Raw genomic sequence first — 16,847 nt, 5'->3', positions numbered from 1 at the left:
TATCGATGTATTTCCCTCCTTGTTTCCCTCTTTTCTTTCGGCATTGTTTTGGACCACTGAGAGGATGAGCATGGTTTTCATTCAAAGAAATTAATATTTCAATGATTTTTATCTGTTGGTGGACCTAAACCATACATTTACCGAACTTTATGCATTTTAATTTAGCATCGAGAGCGGGAAATACAGAAATCAAAAGTTTGAAAATGCATGTCAAGGTCTATTAACAACATGATAATATTTAATAATTTTTTTCAAAACAATATTTTCTTTTCAAGAAATCTATGAATTTGTTTTTTTTTATAAAGTCGATTAAAAATAACTAGTAATCAATCAAAAGCATAACAAGAAAAAAAGCAATAACCGAAAAAACATTTCCATTCGACAAATACAAAATATTTCTATTTTACTTTTCCCACTACAAACTTTCTGTCGAACATCCCCACTACCCTTGCGTACGCGCAAGGCATCATGGGCGCGAAGGGGGTGCAGCCATAAACTTTATGGCTGGGGGCAATTTCGCCTAATGAGGGCAGGGAGCTGCAGTCGCTCTAAGATCTGAGGTTGCCCACGTCCGCTCGTGGGTCGTTTCCAAATTTTTCAATTCCCCGAGTCAAGAAACACCATAACGCATGAAATTCTCACAATATTTTATGTCATTGGGCCCAGAGTCCACGATTCTAACGGCCGGAGCGAGCGTTAGAATCGCGTGGTTCCAGACACCTATTATATAAAATTAATAATAAAATAAAATAAAAATTAATAACGAGTTTTCTTCTATGTATATTATAAAAGAAAATTAGACAACTGAAAATTCATATTTTTTCGTACTCCCATTATCATCGCGTAATCTTTGTGGAAAAGCACTCCGGGCGGTATGACCCACAGACAGAGGCAGTTCTAATCAAACGTTGCTTGCACCAACTGAAAATATTTACCGATAGGGAACATTGTGTTCTCTTGATATTTTGTAGCAAAAGCCGTGAAGAACTCGCTTCCATAGTGAATTGACATTTTTATAATAGGACATTGCAGAAAATTGATCGTTTAATTTAGGTGAATCGTACAGTCCACCGTTTAAGTTTATGAACAAATGTCTGGTATAAAATGTGCAAGAATTTAAGTGAATGACTGTACACCACCCAGATATGATAGAGTTTTTGTCAGACATCGGGCGACGGATCCACACGTCTAAATTCTTTTTTTTTAAAGATCATTCACGTGATTGATTGTCACTGAATCTTTTGTCTTCATTCCAATCGGACGCAAATCACGCCATTCCGAGTATTCCGTCTTCATGAAAGTGTGCACACACTTGGATATTTTCCCTCACATGATACGTGAAGCAAAATTTCGCAACCCTGCATGGTTGGTACACGTTGCTTACAGACTGAATAATCAAAAACATTGTTCGATACACTGCGGTGAAGAACATTCCTGCCTCATATGATTACAGAACTAGCCTTCGACTCGTCTTATAAATTCTTGTTCCCCAGAAAAGTTTTTCAGTTGAGTGTCAGAATGTACTACTTTAAGAACCAACTAAAATGCGGAGACTCGAGCATTTTACGATGCTATTGCAAAAGTTTTCTGGCGTATACATAAAAAATTGATCAACTGTTCCGGGTCCTCGAATAATTTTTACTTTCGTCTTCAAAAAAAGAGTTTAGTGTAACGACCACAGTAATTTTTCAATTATTTTTGGCATGGATCATAAAGCGTGCATTCTCCTCCAAAAGATGATTGTCTCGTTCGGCAGCTATTAGACAAGAATTAATAATAAAATAAATCGCAAATCCTTTGACCGAAGTATCATTCCGGAATGTGGTGAAGCATTGACTACTGTCCGACTCTTCTGTCATGAAAAATACTCGGCGATATCTCGAAAAATCATCATTGATGACAGCGAAACAGCGTGATCAACCAATAGACTCTGTTTGCATTGATCCGCGAACATCAGCATGAATTAATGCTGCCGGTTCTGTTGGTCAATTCGGTTGTGAGTGACAGATTTCTCGATGTTCTTTTCCATACATGCATGCATCGCAGAGTTCATCCTCCACTCGTTTCAATTCCTCTTACTACGAACAGTGGGGCACTAAATGGGTCGCACTTTGGAATAAAAGGTGAACCCTCGAGGCGAGTTAACCGTAACTAGTAACAACAGGTAGTGTCCGGAAGAGAAAAGATCTGATGAATCTCACTTGGTGGGGCCTATTGCGTGGGACTAAATACTGAAGTACACAATGGTTATTAAATGAATAATTAGCGCAAAAAGAGAAAGGAACCCTTAAGTTTCCCTTTAAATAGAATAGAAAAATTAATACAACGCACTTGGACCACAAAAGTAAGAAAGTTCAAAATAAAACCGGTAATACAGGCTGCAAAATGTTTAAGGAAGAAGATCCTCTCGGTACAGGGTTTCGGAAAACTCCGAAAGTATGCTAGCTTCTCTAGCACTGATGGAGTTAGATGATGGCATTGGGTGGCAAAGAACACCCTGAGCTGTACACTCGAGATGCGCTCACTTATATGCTGAGTGATTGACCCTGTCGACACTGGCGGCGAAGAGAAACACCTGAGCTGTCCACTCACAGAAGCCTGTCACGGCAGAGCTACGAGCAAGGTTCCATAGAGTTGACCTCTTTTGGAGAATCACCTAAACCAGGGATGGGCAACCTCTGCTATGAGAGCAAGTCGTCCTCCCGACCTCTATTAGTACATAACAAAGAGTAGACGAAAGCTTATTGTGTCGGATGATGGGCCTTTATGACCCAAGTCGTAAAGAGCCTTCTCCTCGGCTGAAATCAACCAAAGTGGGGGTAACACTTAAGAACAGGAAAAAAGGAGAAATATCGCTGAAGAAAAGGAAAAGCAGGGAAATGAGTCAAAAATGGAAAATGTGGAATTTTCTTCACCATGACATATTTATTAATTTTGAAAGCAGACGTTACGAATGAAATGTAAAGACCAGCTGTTCAATTTCAGAGGCAAGGAACAAATTCGATAATATCATGTTCCAGTGGTCCTGCTGATCCTTTGAAGAAAATTAAAAAAAAATATTTTAAAAAAATATTCCTTTTTTATATTCAGAATCAACATCAGCCAGTCAAAACTGCAATGTTTGGGATTTTTCCCTTGACATATTTTTCGGTAAGGTCGATATTGGACCAAAAATTCATAAAGCTAGCTGAAAGATGTCATCACTTCGGGAAGCTGAATTTGAAGAGTACCTTCATATTTATTTCAATGACCAATAGTTATCTTCATATTCAGAAAAGTTTTTGTCCATGTGTGGATATTTCACTTTCTCTTTATATTAATCACGGCGGCCATTTTCCCCATTTTACCATTTGGCAGAGACGTCATGGGACGCTCTCCAATACGGTGATTGTGAGGCCCCCCACTACTGCCCACACAATGATCGTACTAGGACCCTTATAATTTGCATAGTTATAAACTTTATTGAATTCCTAACTCGAGTTTATGACTCTCCTCCGAGCTACCTGAAGGTTACTCATCCCTGGACTAAACAACAGGCAGGGTGTCACTCGAGAAAAAGATGCCGGAGATTAGAGAGTAGAGGTCAGTCGTCCTAATAGAGGGTGGTCCCGCAGAGATGCTTCCTCGTAGATGTATCTTGAAGAATCAGCTGAACGAGCAGGGCACCAATCTGAATTAATTCAGGCTGAGGTGGGGATTCGTTGAAATAGTACAGACAAGCTGGTGTACCGATAAGAGTTGAGCTGTCCATTCGGGCTAGGGGTCAATCGTAGCAGACGGTCGTCCCGCAGGACTGCTACCTTGTAGACGGATGTTAGCCAATCGGCTGGATGAGCAGGGTACCACTTGGAAGATGAGAGGCTGGAGACTCAATTTAGACTGACTTAATTTGACGAAAAACCGCCCTTTATATACCTTTCTGGCGTGACACTTCTATGACCATTAACGTTTTGATTTTCGGATGCCCGATGTCATATACAGTGGACAATTTGAGGCTGACATGTCCCCTGCTTGAACAGCAAGAAATCACCTCGTCAATTGTGCTAATTTCTGTAAGCCATCTCATAATTTTCGTTGGATATGGGGTGCTGGTGACGTCATAGTCCTAACCCCCTGGAACCAATAAGGGACGCATTAGGAGCAGATGTACCCGTATTGGCCTGCCTTTCCTTTTGTCCATGTCGGGGAACCCGCTGTTGAGATCGTCCATTTCTAAGTTGCCGACATCTTTTCTTCTTTGGGACTATTCCTATCTGTCGTTACAATCGGAGGGTTGTTTAGTCGGAGGGTAGTTTAGTGACCCTCTTATTCGAAAGGAAAAGAATACCGCTAGAAATGCCTTTGGACAACTGTGTGGCTTCTTCTAGACGATTCGTGGTTTCCAGGTGTTGTCCTCTTCATTTTTACGCCGTTTAAGGAATAACGATCACCCATCGAGTACCTGCCTGATAGTCTCTTTTATCGGAATCACTTCGCATAATCGATATTGAGGCTGGACATACGGACATTCCATATTATTATGTGGAGTTTGCCCCAAATTTGTCTCCTTTTGTGTTGCGTTATACCAAGTTTTTCTTCATATAAGAAGTTAATCGTAGCACCTCCGGAGCACTCGTGTCTTCAGGACTTTTCCACGTGCCTTTTTCCCTGTTGATCTAAACATTCATGTGACAATTGCAGTATTTCAGTCGATGAAGCCACGTGAATCTCTGCATTTCCTCTGCCACAAGCACTTTCATATTCACAGCATACAGGCCTTTTCACGCCTGCTGGAACTACATCCCAAAAAACTCTTGAATTCAAAATACTCACCTGGAAGAGTTGACGTAATTCGACTGGTCAGCAATCATTTCGGCATTTCAATATTACGGATGTTTTTTAATTCATCGTTCAGTTCATGGAAATTCCTCTCCAGTCCACTAATGCGCGTTTTATTACTCTCAGTATTTACTCTGTCATCCCTGAAAGACTGTTCCAACAATCTATGAAAACGCTGATCTGAACTCCCGTCGTAAGTACAAGTAAGCTTATCCCATGTTAGTTTCACTACATCAGAAGTCGACGTAATATTAACATATCGGTTGAGGTTCTCGACGACAATTAAACGAGTTAGCGTGTCGAGTTTGTGATATTTCCTTCGTTCCGTATTGTAGTCAGCTGTTCGCGCTAGCTCTACTCAAGCAGGCAGTTGGTCCGACCCCTTCACTCGCCTTGTTATGACATCAAGAACGTGGTGACGTAGCAGCAACACCTGTCTCTTTTATCTGGTCCAGTTCGCAGCACCCTCCAACCTCTCAATTCAAGCTTTAAAATCCAGCGCTGACATCTTATAATCCACGGCTTCGGACCCATAACCTGTTGAGATTTTAATATAAACCCAGGAACACAATTGCCAGTTTACAATAGAATGTAATTTAGCGTCCTCAGAATCAATGGAACATAATCAGACACTTTTTTTCAACATATTTAATCCTCTGGGTTCACATAGTATCTAGTTGATTGTCGCTTGAGTCAATCTGTAAAAATTTAGAAAAAAAAAACATTTTTTCCAAATTTTTTAGTTTGACCCCTTTTTGGGCGAAGCATAAAAGTCAGAAAAAAAAATGAGGTCAAAGTGAATAATATTCATCGCCACTCTCATGTTTAGCGAGTTTATCCCTATATTTTTAAATCAAGATCTTTTTGGCACATATAAGTTTCGAATTCATGTTTCCATCAGCTCTCAGAGTGTAATTTGAAAAATCTGAAGATCATATTTCTAAACGGCGAAACTGAACTGATCTACTATATTGGTATATTGTCTATGTTGAGTGTGTACAGGGATCGAAAGGATTTTATCCTGTTTCCCCTCCATGATGGCTTATATTTTGCAGAGCAAATCATATAATTCTAATTGGATCTCTATTTTGATTACTTCCCGCCAAAACAAGGACGAAAAGACCCTCTTCCATCTTCCAGAATTGTCTTTATTTTTTTTTTAATATACTTTCATATTTTTCAGACATATTTTCATTATGTAAACCTGCACTGAAAGTTCATATAAAAAAAGCAATTTAGATAATTATATAAAAATAATCTAGCCAGGCTTTAATTGAATTGATGTGAAATTTAAAGAAAAATTTTACAGCACAATTGAACACCTGTTGCCACTATTTCTTCTGCAACTTAAAGACGAGTGTCCAGAAGTTCGTTTAAACATCATCAGTAATTTGGATTGTGTAAATGAAGTTATTGGTATTCAACAACTTTCACAATCACTTTTACCTGCAATTGTGGAGCTGGCTGAGGATTCAAAGTGGCGAGTACGATTAGCAATCATTGAGTAAGTGGTAATTCAATTCGAAATAAATTGTTTCATTGTAAAAAATACTTATTGTAATGTTGACAAGCCCAAACTTGGATGGCTTGCTAAAAAAAAGGATGAGTATATTGTTTGAGCATCGAAATAGATTCGTGTCCTATTGTTTAATCAATGTTTGACTTTTAGACGCCTTGATTCGTCCTTTTAATTACAATTATAGTGAAAGTGCCTAAAATTTTTATGATGAAGATCATAGAACAAAAATAAAAGAATACCGAAAGGCCAGAATTTTATTTTATTTTTATTACTATAATTTTCAGATACATGCCTCTATTAGCAGGTCAACTTGGTGTAGAATTCTTCGATGAAAAACTTAATTCTCTCTCAATGAACTGGTTAGTGGATCACGTTTACGCAATACGAGAAGCCGCCACTTTAAATTTGAAGAAGTTAGTTGAAAAATTCGGACCGGAGTGGGCACAGAACACCATAATCCCAAAAGTTCTCAACATGTCCAGGGATCAAAATTATCTTCACAGGATGACTTGTTTATTCTGTATCAACGTATGTCTCCAACGATTTTTTTATTTCTTGAATTCAATTTGTTGATGTAATTTCAATTATTATAGTTATTATTCAAAGTTTGACATCATTTATCCTGGAAAATGTATGACTGATAGTATTATAGGGGTAATATAATGGCAGGGCCATCGTTTAAAGTTAAAAAAATCGTAAACAAAAAAAATATTCCAAAATTATCAAGCACCATGACAATTCGGCAACCAATTTCACTGAAATACATTGACACATAGTTATTATATACATAAGGCTTTTTCTGTCAGTTTTATAGACGTTATTATTCATTTCAAGAAGGATGCCACGTTTATTTTTAGCATTGTGCCGCCGTTTTGCAAACATTCCCATCTCTATATCTCCAGCTAACCAGATGTTTTATTTGAATAGCTGATCAATTAAATTCGCTGGACCCTCTCTTTACTTCCCTCTTTATCTGTCGCCACACACAAAGGAAGAAGGCTAGAAGGACTAACTTTAAACTTCGACGCTCAGAATCGAAGATTACTGTTCTGAAGATGTAGACCAGGCATGGGCAAAGTGCGCTCAATCGGCTCACCTAGCTCCCAACCTCAATTAGGCCAATGACTATAAAATAAGGGGTCCTATTGTACCGTGCAGGTAGTCGGAGGGGCGAGACCACGATGCTTGGGTCAGAGTGGGGGAATCGTTAGGTCAGTCAACGCGCAAAAATTTGAATTTTTGAACGAAAAATATGCATATTTTTCTTGCTGCATTTTGCATTGTTAAAAAATATCAATTAATCAATTTTCCCTCTATTAACTTCCGCATAAAATTCCGTTGAATAAATTACTCTGAATTGAATATTTCGGCAGCAAATTAATTGAAAAAAACTGTTGAAAAGATTTTTTAATTTTTGTTAATACAAGATTTGTTCCAATATGAATATTGAAAGAATAAATAGATTCATACCAAAAATGGAGTTAAAAGAATCCATTCATACAAATTATCTGAGAGAAATTTCCTTGCAGAACTTTCATCGTAAAATCATTTAGAGTTGTCTTCTTTGGCTCATATATCGGCAAAAAATAAGAAAAATTGATTAAAATGTAAGGAAAAATCCCATTCGTTTCAAACCCAGAGCTTTCTGTGAGACATTTCTATAAAAAAAAACTTTTAACTCCATTTTTGGTATGAATCTGTTTATTCTTTCAATATTCATATTGGAAGAAATCTTGTATTAACAAAATTTTGTATTAACAAAAATTAAAAAATCTTTTCAACAGCTTTTTACAATCACAAACTTGTACAGGTTTCATAGAAATCTAATACAGTTCCAATAGAATGGATTTTTATTGAATTTTACACAACTGACATCTCATTTTTTTCCAATTTTTACTAAAATAATTATTCAATATTAAGGTAGCTAAGAAATAATCAATTTCTGGCACCACGATGTTTGAATCATTACCCCCGATACAACTGAGGATTTACCACGTTGAATTGGTGAAAATTTGTTTGAATTTTTAGGCGGTAAGGTTTATAAAATTTGAAAGGAAAGCGCGTGGTGCTCTCTCTGTCTAACTGCGCCCCACTTCGTATACGCTGCTACTCCCACCCTGACTACGCTGGGCTCCACGCAATTGGGGTATTGTATTTCTAATAATGGGTCTAATAGTGTTTTATGGCCCCGGCTTCCGAGGATCCGACTTTGCCCATGCCTGATGTAGACTATAATGCTTCGCAAACGTAGGCGCAATGTTGAAATTGAACGTCTGCTTCACTCCAAAAAGGATTAATTATTGGCACTAAGCGGCGTTTAATGCCTTTGAATGCATTAAAAATCATAGAATCATGGGCAAATAATCTGAAGATTAAGAATACTTACGTCACTCTTGTATCTTTAAATTTTTTCAAATTGAAGTCCATGGTAAAATTCATTTAACGCGTAGAAAAATTTTTTCTTGCCATTTACCAAATATTTTACATGGCGTTTGCTAGTTATAAAATGTAAAAATAAAAAAAAGGAAGCTTATCTTTCTCATAATTTTGGATGTCGGAACGACTATTTCAACCGCAGTGTAGAAGCACGAGGTCTTGTTAAGAGTTTGTATGTTCGCAAGCCATGACTTGTCAGTACGGTTCAAAATCTCACTTTTTTATATCTATATGCATACTCGCATTATCTCAAATACCTTAAGAACTCACTCGAGGAATTGATGAATTGATTTTCTAGGTCCTAGCCGAGGTTTGTGGGCCTGAAATAACAACAAAAGTAATGCTTCCCACTGTTCTTGCAATGGCAAATGACAATGTGGCTAACGTAAGGTTTAACGTCGCTAAAACTCTTCAGCGTATTGGACCTTATCTGGAACCAAGCTCAGTGCAAACACAAGTAAAACCCGTACTCGATAAATTAAATACTGACGCTGACGTTGATGTTAAGTATTTCGCTTCCGAGGCTATTGCCGGAATTGCAGGTAAAGGTGTATTAAAAATTTAGAAATTAATTTAATAGTATCAAATTTAAAAGCATTGCATATTCTGCAGAGTTTGATAAGTTTTGAAAGAATATACATTTAAAGTTCTCTCAGATTATACATATTTTTGTCCGCACTGGTCTATCGTACAAAAATGACATTCTACAATTTTTCTCTAAATTGAATATTTCAAGATACTTAGTCACATTTCCAAATTTCAGCCAATGGAATTGCACCATTCAATGAGGCTACTCGCTATTATACCTACTGATCATTTTTCGACTATTTGGTCGGTTGCTATATGAAACACAAAATTGTTGGATTGAGTTAACCACTGATTGAATTTATAGATTGAATTTTTTTATTTTTCAAGTATTTCCTTATTTTTCCAATACGGACTTCATCTCGTGGTACAACTCTATCAGCTGAAATTTAAACGAAAAAATTGATCGGATATTTCCCTATAAGTTTCCTGCAAACAAACGAGCTTCTTAGATCTTCTAAAAAAATGACTCGTGTTTCGCGCTCGTGATTTTTCAACCTGGAAAACGTAGCACGTTCATTTGTTTCCAACAATCTGAAAATATCGGTTAATTTCAAAGCTCTAATGGTATTATAAGTGATCATTTTTTAATATTATTTCTTAATTACCCAAATTTTTCTAATAATATTTTTTTTTCAGCGTAGGTTAATGGTGTTTCCGATGGCATTTATTCCCGAATGATGAAATGATATATCGTAAAAATAAAACGAAGAGAAAAAACACGAAATGTTAAATGTGAAGAAAACACTAAAAATCAGAGAAGAATTTGATCACGAGGCAAATGCATTACAGTTAATAACGGTTGGTCTTTTCACGATATCCACTTGGCAAAAGTTAAAAATAAGCACTTGAAAAATTACTTTTGACAAACTATCAAAAATAAGGAATAATTAATAAAAAAATACATGACTAACATAAAGTGCCCACAATGAAAAAAAGAGTAGTCATTTAGGATTAGTCGTTTGCGTTAACCAATATTTCAAAAGAAAGAAGAAAGGACAAAAAATTACTTTGTTATAATCTGTATATCTCTAACATTATACCAAGTATTGATTTTAGTGATGTTCAGCGAAGATCCTATATCTTCGTATAATAATTAGCCGTCTCTAATCGTTAAGGGATTTATTACGAGAATGGCCTGCGATCATTCCCCATCATCTTGCTTGACTTGTAACGAAAAAAAGTTTGGATGTTAACATTAACAAAATTGGTAATTGTCAAATTTTTCTGTAAAAAAAAATAAATAAAATTTCTTCTTTGCGTAAAATGATCTTTCAGACTTATTTCATCACCAGACTCCGAACGCGCGTATGACAATGTGTCTTCTATCACAGATTATAAATCTGTAAGATTATACTGCTAACAGTATATTGTGCACCAAGCGAGGAAAATAGAGCATTCTAACCCGCATGTGTATTACTGACCTGAGGCTTCGCCACGCGTGTTTGAATGTCTTGTTTCCCTTTCCCGGCGCATATTGTGCTTTCTGCCATCACTAAATGGAGGAATGTGGGGTATGTCATTCCGGAGATCCTCAAAAACAACAGAAATTGAAGGGATAGAATGACTAATAGAATCACTTTCTTCCCGTGATTCGGGCAGTGAAATCGACCTTTCCGTGTAGTTATGACGGAAAAAATTACTTCTGAAATTGTAGAGAAACTCCTTAGAATGTTCATGGCCCGAGTGGAAGGATTTTCACCCAGCAAGTCCCTAGAAAATTCCCTAGAAAAAACGTGATTTACGGGGACATAAATGCCAGCCCCTGTAAATCCTCAACAAATGTCATCTTAGGGTCGATAAATAGATAATTATTTTTGCGGGGCCGTTAATTAGGTCTCAAGGGTGGGAAATTGAGAAATTCACCAAGGCGAATTCCCCAATGATCGTTTGGGGAAAAATATGGCGGCTCAATCACTTCGACAAAAAAGCACTCCCCACATTTTACACATCCACTTTTCACTCGCGACAACCAATTACCGGCCCGTGAACATAATTATTATATTTTTTGCGATTTTCTCCGGAAAGATCCGATGGCCTGAACGTCCGTAATTTATGTTCGCGAGAACGAAGTGATCAGCTGTCATTTTTAGTGACACTAAGGTTAGGTAGATGGTGATAGTGGGGCCTCTCAATCTCAGAGAGGCAAAAATGAGTTTCACGGCAGAAGTGATCAGGAGCGTACGAAGGAGGGGCCCTTTTGGGGGGATAATTTTAGCATACACATAAATGTGGTTGAGTGGGAAAATTGCTAATTTAGGGGTTAGATAGATGCGTGAGGGTAGAGCATGGGTGTAAGAATAAAACTGGAATTGAGAAAGGGGTATGTGCATAAACATGGCTTTTATAGACAGGGTTGAGGGTGAAATGAAAAAATGAAAATGGGATGGATGCTTTGACGAAAATTGGAAGGTTTTAGAGGGAAGGGAGAGGTTAATGAAGGGGTAAAAATCGGAGTGAGAGTGAGAAGAGATGAATAATAGAATGCTCTCGGGTCAAATGGGGGGTTTTTCCAACCTTACTAGCCCATTTCCACGATGCCCGAAGGGGTAAAAAACATGTCTTTACAAGTATATCTAAATTGATTCAGAGGATGATTTTCAATCGATTTGTGCCTATCAATTTCGATCCTATTTTTTCACCCTCACTAGGCCATTTCCAAGATGGCTAAATGGTTAAAAAGAATACCTCTATAGATGTGGGTAAATCGACTCAGAGGGGGATTCTGAGTCGATCTGTACCTATAAATTACAACCCTATTTTTTCACCTTCGGGAACTTATTTGCAGGATTGCCGGCGGGGTTAAAAAAAAGGTTTCTACAGATGTATGTAAATTGATTCAGGGAATGATTCTCAATTGACTTGTGCCTATCAATTTCGACCCTATTTTTTAACACTCACTAACCATTCAATAAATATCAGTCGAATATATTCACCTTCACTATCCCATTTCCAAGATGGCGGACGGGATTCATTCTGGTTTGAGAATCGAGTGAGTGGACGAAATGGGGCGTGATGATGAGATGACTGTGTCACAGTGAAATTGGGCTTGATGGTTGGATGAGCGCATTGGAAAAACTGAGCGGTTGAGGTAGGGATGACTGTGTGAGGGTGAAATGGAGGTTGATGGAGGATTGAGTGCAGGGCAAAAAATGAAGGGTTGTTGCTGGGATGAGCGTCTCGGGATGAAACGGGGGGTTGATGCTGAGATGAGTGTATCAGGTTCAAATGGGAACTAGAGCTGGGATGACTGTGTTACGGTGAAATGGGGACTGATGATGCGTTAATTGCAGGGCAAAACATGAAGGTTTTTTTTTAATGCTTATTTTACATCGCTTCGAGTTGGAGGAGACTATGTGGCGATTAAGGCTTTCTTTAATCCGGGTTAGATCTCACCAGTCTATCCGGCCATGAAACGAACGGGGAACCTATTCATTGTGAGGCAATGACCTTAACCACTACGCCAGGCCACCAACAAGAAAGAAAAAAAGGGTTGAGTCTGGGTTGAACGAGTCAGGGTGAAATGGAGGGTTGATGCTTGGACCGTGTTGTAATGAGATCAATAGGTCAGGGCGAAATAGGGGCGGATGAGGGGGGGGGGGGGTGTTGTGGTATAAGTGCATATGAAAAATGAAGTATTGTCACTGGGAAAAATTCATTGCGAAAAAAAAGGTTGATGTTGGGATGGGTGCATAGGAAAAATGATGAGCTAAGGCTGGGCAAATCCTTCGGTGATGAAGACTCTCCTTCCGTCTATTTAAATATCAGCACAAAATGGACGGCAATAAAAGCGAGGCCCGTTCGCAACCCCACTTTGATATATCACTCTGGTTCGCTGCTTTTTCCATAATTACTGTAAGAGTTATCGCCGGAATAAAGCGGTTTGCTCCGACCGCAAGTTGGAAAAACGTTAAATTGCTGCTCAAAAAAAAAATTTACAGGTACAGAACAACTCGGAATCACCCCCTGGGTCGATCTATATACACTTGTAAAGAGATTTTTCATTGACCGTGTCGCCATCTTGCAAAGCGAGTAATGAGTGCGTAATAACGGGGTTGAAATTTATTGGTGCCAATAGACTCAGAATCATTCTCCTAGTCCCTTTATATATACAGACATTTTCTATGATCCCGTCGGCTATTTTGGACATCGGCTGATGATAGTGCGACAATGGGGTTGAAAATGTTTGATACCGATCGACTCAGAATCAAACCCCAAGTCCATCTACATGCATTTGTAGAGACCGTGTTTTATAACCCCGTTGATCATCTTGAAAAGGGGGGGAGTGAGGGTAGGAAAATAGGGTTGAATTGTCCAGGGGGAGATCAGGTATGGTGACGTTTTTTATGACCTTGTCGGCCACTTGGGAAATGGGGTTGTCAAGGTGTAGGTTACTTGTGGGATGAGTGTGTCAGGGTTTTTTTCAACGGGGGTTGAAAAAAATATAGATTTGATTTGGACGCGGTTGACCTATTTATCTCTGCCTCAAATCGTTATTTTTTGTCATGCATTTATCCAATGGTCAATCCGCACTTCACCCTGACACACTCAGCCCAACCTCAAGTCATCATTTTTTCCCCGGTAGTTATCCCACCATCAACGTATCTTTTCACCCTAACATACTAATCCTAGCTTGACCCTCATTGGACCCTGACATTCATTCCCGCCTAAGCCCCTCATTTCACTCTAATACAGTCATTCCAGCCTCAACCCCCATCTCACCCTAATACACTCATCCCAGGCTCAATCTCCCACTTGAGCGTGACACTCATTCCAGTTTTCGCAGTTCTTCACAAAAATGAAGACGTCTAGTAAAAAATGTTCTGAGGAACCAATCAATGTCGACGTTTTACACTATCCTACGTCGATTGAGCTATCATTTGCACAACAGTTTTTCCCCCATTTGTTCAATAATATTTCAATTTGTCAACAAAAAGAGAACCGTCCAATAGAAGTTTTGGATGGGCAAATAAATTTCGACAATTCACATTATTTTGAGTCAATTGAGTCTAAATTTACAAAACAATTTTTCCCCTTCTTTGTTAACCATTTTTATATTTGTTAATAACAATGAAGCATGCCAACTACAATTGGAAATGAATCATCACGAGGGAACGCTCAATTTGGATATTGCAGACAATTTTCTACCATTCAGACATAAATTTGCAAACGATTTTTTTTTTGTCCCGTAGAGATGAAATTCTCTCAGCCCTAGGAACAACAGAATTACCCATAAATTTTTCATTCAACATAAAAAACAGATGAAAATTTTTTGGGGGGCCCTCTTAAGCCCCACTGTTTCCCCACTGAGTCTCAATCCAGAGGACAAAAAAATCGTTTGCAAATTTATGTTTGAATGGTAGAAACTTGTCTAAAACATCCAGATTGGGCGTTCCTTCGGAAACATTTTTTTCCAACTGTAGTTGGCAGGCTTCACTATTATTAACGAACATAAAAATTGTTAAAAAAGAGCGGGAAAAACTGTTTTGTAAATTTAGACTCAATCAACCCAGAATAATGTAAAACGTCGAAATTTATTAGTCCATCCAAAACTTTTTTTGCAACAGCTTCATCTTTCTTAACAAATTCCGAATTTGTTTAACAAATTGTAAAACTTTGTCATTTAAATAAATACTTAAACGGTAGACAATTGCATGAAACGTCGAAATTTATTGTACACTCAGAAACTTCTATTTGACGGTTTCTTGTTGTTGACAAATTTAAATATTATTAAACAAATGGGAGAAAAACTGTTTCGCAAATGATGGCTCAACCGACGTAGGGTAGTGTAAAACATCGAGTTTGATTGGTTCCTCAGAACATTTTTTATTCAACGTCTTAATTTTTGGAAAGAAATGCGAAATTCGTTGAACAATTAGGAGAAAAATCATCGCGCAAATTCATTGTCCAACGATTGAGATTCGCCTGAAACGTGCAGATTTGTTGATTCCTTATGGAACCTTTTTTTTAAAACGGCGTCATCTTAACAAATTAAAAAATCGGTAAACAATTAGGGAAAAAATTTTGTCATATTAAATTTCAATTTAGATTAGGCCCAACTGACTGAAAATAGTGTCGAACGTCGAGATTTGTTGGTCCCTTGGAGCTATAAAATGCAACCCTATTATTCCAACGTCAAGGGTTGGCAAGGGCAAAAGAGAAGTCTCTACACGTATATATAATAATTATGTATTTATGTAATTATGTACAATTTAATAGGTGCAGCTGGACTCAGAATCACCCATGAGTCGGTCTGGACTTTTTAAATTCAACCACATTTTCCGAACCATCACTACCCCGATCTGGTCGGAGGGAGGTAAAAAAAAATGTCTCTACAGTGTGACGAGGCAACAAGTTGATCCCTCACTCTGCCCCCTAACAATCACTTTTCTTGTTCTATTACTTGGACTGTGAATATCAATTAGGCTAAGCTAGGTTAAGTAGGTTAGGAAAACTGTCACCATTGGGCAACCCATTCCTAAAGCATTCCTTCCCTCACCCACGTTTCCCCTCGCTCCGGTACTCACGACGGAATAACTCCAACGACGAAGAAGGCGAAAACCCCCACCCCCTGGTCCGTCTCGCCACCGTATTCAACAACGGCAGCAGCAGACGAATGGAAAAACAAAACCCCTCCCACATGACGTACTAAACCCACATGACCCGGAAGACGAAGACGTCCATTGATGACCCTCACATTGAGGATTAATAGGAAAAGGACACTATAACAGGTGCCTCCGTTAACCCCGATTATCGGCGGTAATCGAAGAAAGGGAAGGAGTGACGAGAAGCCATCACTTGTAATAAAACTGCCCCGGAGTTTGACGTGCTTTTCGTTGATAGAGTTTTGGAGAGTTTGTTGAGAGTTTTTCGGAGAGACTTTGGCGATTTTGGGAGAGTTTTTTGGTTGTCGGAGAGATTGGTGTATCGAAGTGCAGTGCACCCAGGAGTGGAGAAAAGAAGGAGAAGAAGGACGAGGAATTGGAGGGGAGAATTGGGTAGTGAGGAAAACCCAGAGGATTTTTCCCGTGGTGGATTCGCCGCCGTTCTTGTGAGTACCCATACATTTGTTCCCTGCCCCAATGAATTTCCCCTTAGCATAATTCCCACCCCCAATGGTGAGCCTCTTTCATCCTTATTTCTGGCCTATCAATTAGTTTCTGCTAATATTATTTTTTGCCGAAACCCCCTAATAAATAATTCTTCTCACAATCGGTACCCGTCACTTCTCCCCCCTTTTTCTTTATTATTTTTGTATGCTCTTTGACGTGTCGCCGCAAGCTGGCTGGCCTTCCCCCTTCCCTAGGTTTGTATCAAAAGGTCTGAATTTCTCACTTGTTTGTCATCTTATTTTTTTTGTGTTGTCCGAGAACAGACAAATAGATATTGTTACGATAAAACTTTTTTTGTCAGCTTTTTGCGGCGCATAGCTAAGCTATGCATATCATATTAATATATTCATATAAATAATTAATATATATATATATAT

At 38.4% G+C, this 16,847-nt stretch overlaps 1 protein-coding gene across 2 annotated transcripts in view; it reads left to right on the top strand.

Moving 5' to 3' along the window:
- Pp2A-29B (Protein phosphatase PP2A regulatory subunit A) overlaps positions 1 to 10,625 on the top strand; it is a 41,226-nt gene extending 30,601 nt beyond the window's left edge. The window contains exons 6-9 of one of the 2 annotated variants that reach the window (XM_011314002.1): positions 6,128 to 6,322; positions 6,622 to 6,865; positions 9,072 to 9,315; positions 9,998 to 10,625. In XM_011314002.1, coding sequence (XP_011312304.1) covers positions 6,128 to 6,322; positions 6,622 to 6,865; positions 9,072 to 9,315; positions 9,998 to 10,002 — 688 coding nt within the window. In that variant the 3' untranslated portion in view covers positions 10,003 to 10,625. The remainder of the gene's footprint in view (positions 1 to 6,127; positions 6,323 to 6,621; positions 6,866 to 9,071; positions 9,316 to 9,997) is intronic. The other variant, XM_011314003.1, reaches the window with a different exon arrangement.
- The last annotated feature ends 6,222 nt before the right edge of the window (positions 10,626 to 16,847 follow it).

Source organism: Fopius arisanus, unplaced genomic scaffold, assembly GCF_000806365.1.
Source record: "Fopius arisanus strain USDA-PBARC FA_bdor unplaced genomic scaffold, ASM80636v1 scaffold00139, whole genome shotgun sequence".
NCBI lineage: Eukaryota > Metazoa > Arthropoda > Insecta > Hymenoptera > Braconidae > Fopius > Fopius arisanus.
The sequence above is the reverse complement of the archived record's forward strand: the minus strand, read 5'-3'. Positions and strand labels throughout refer to the sequence as shown.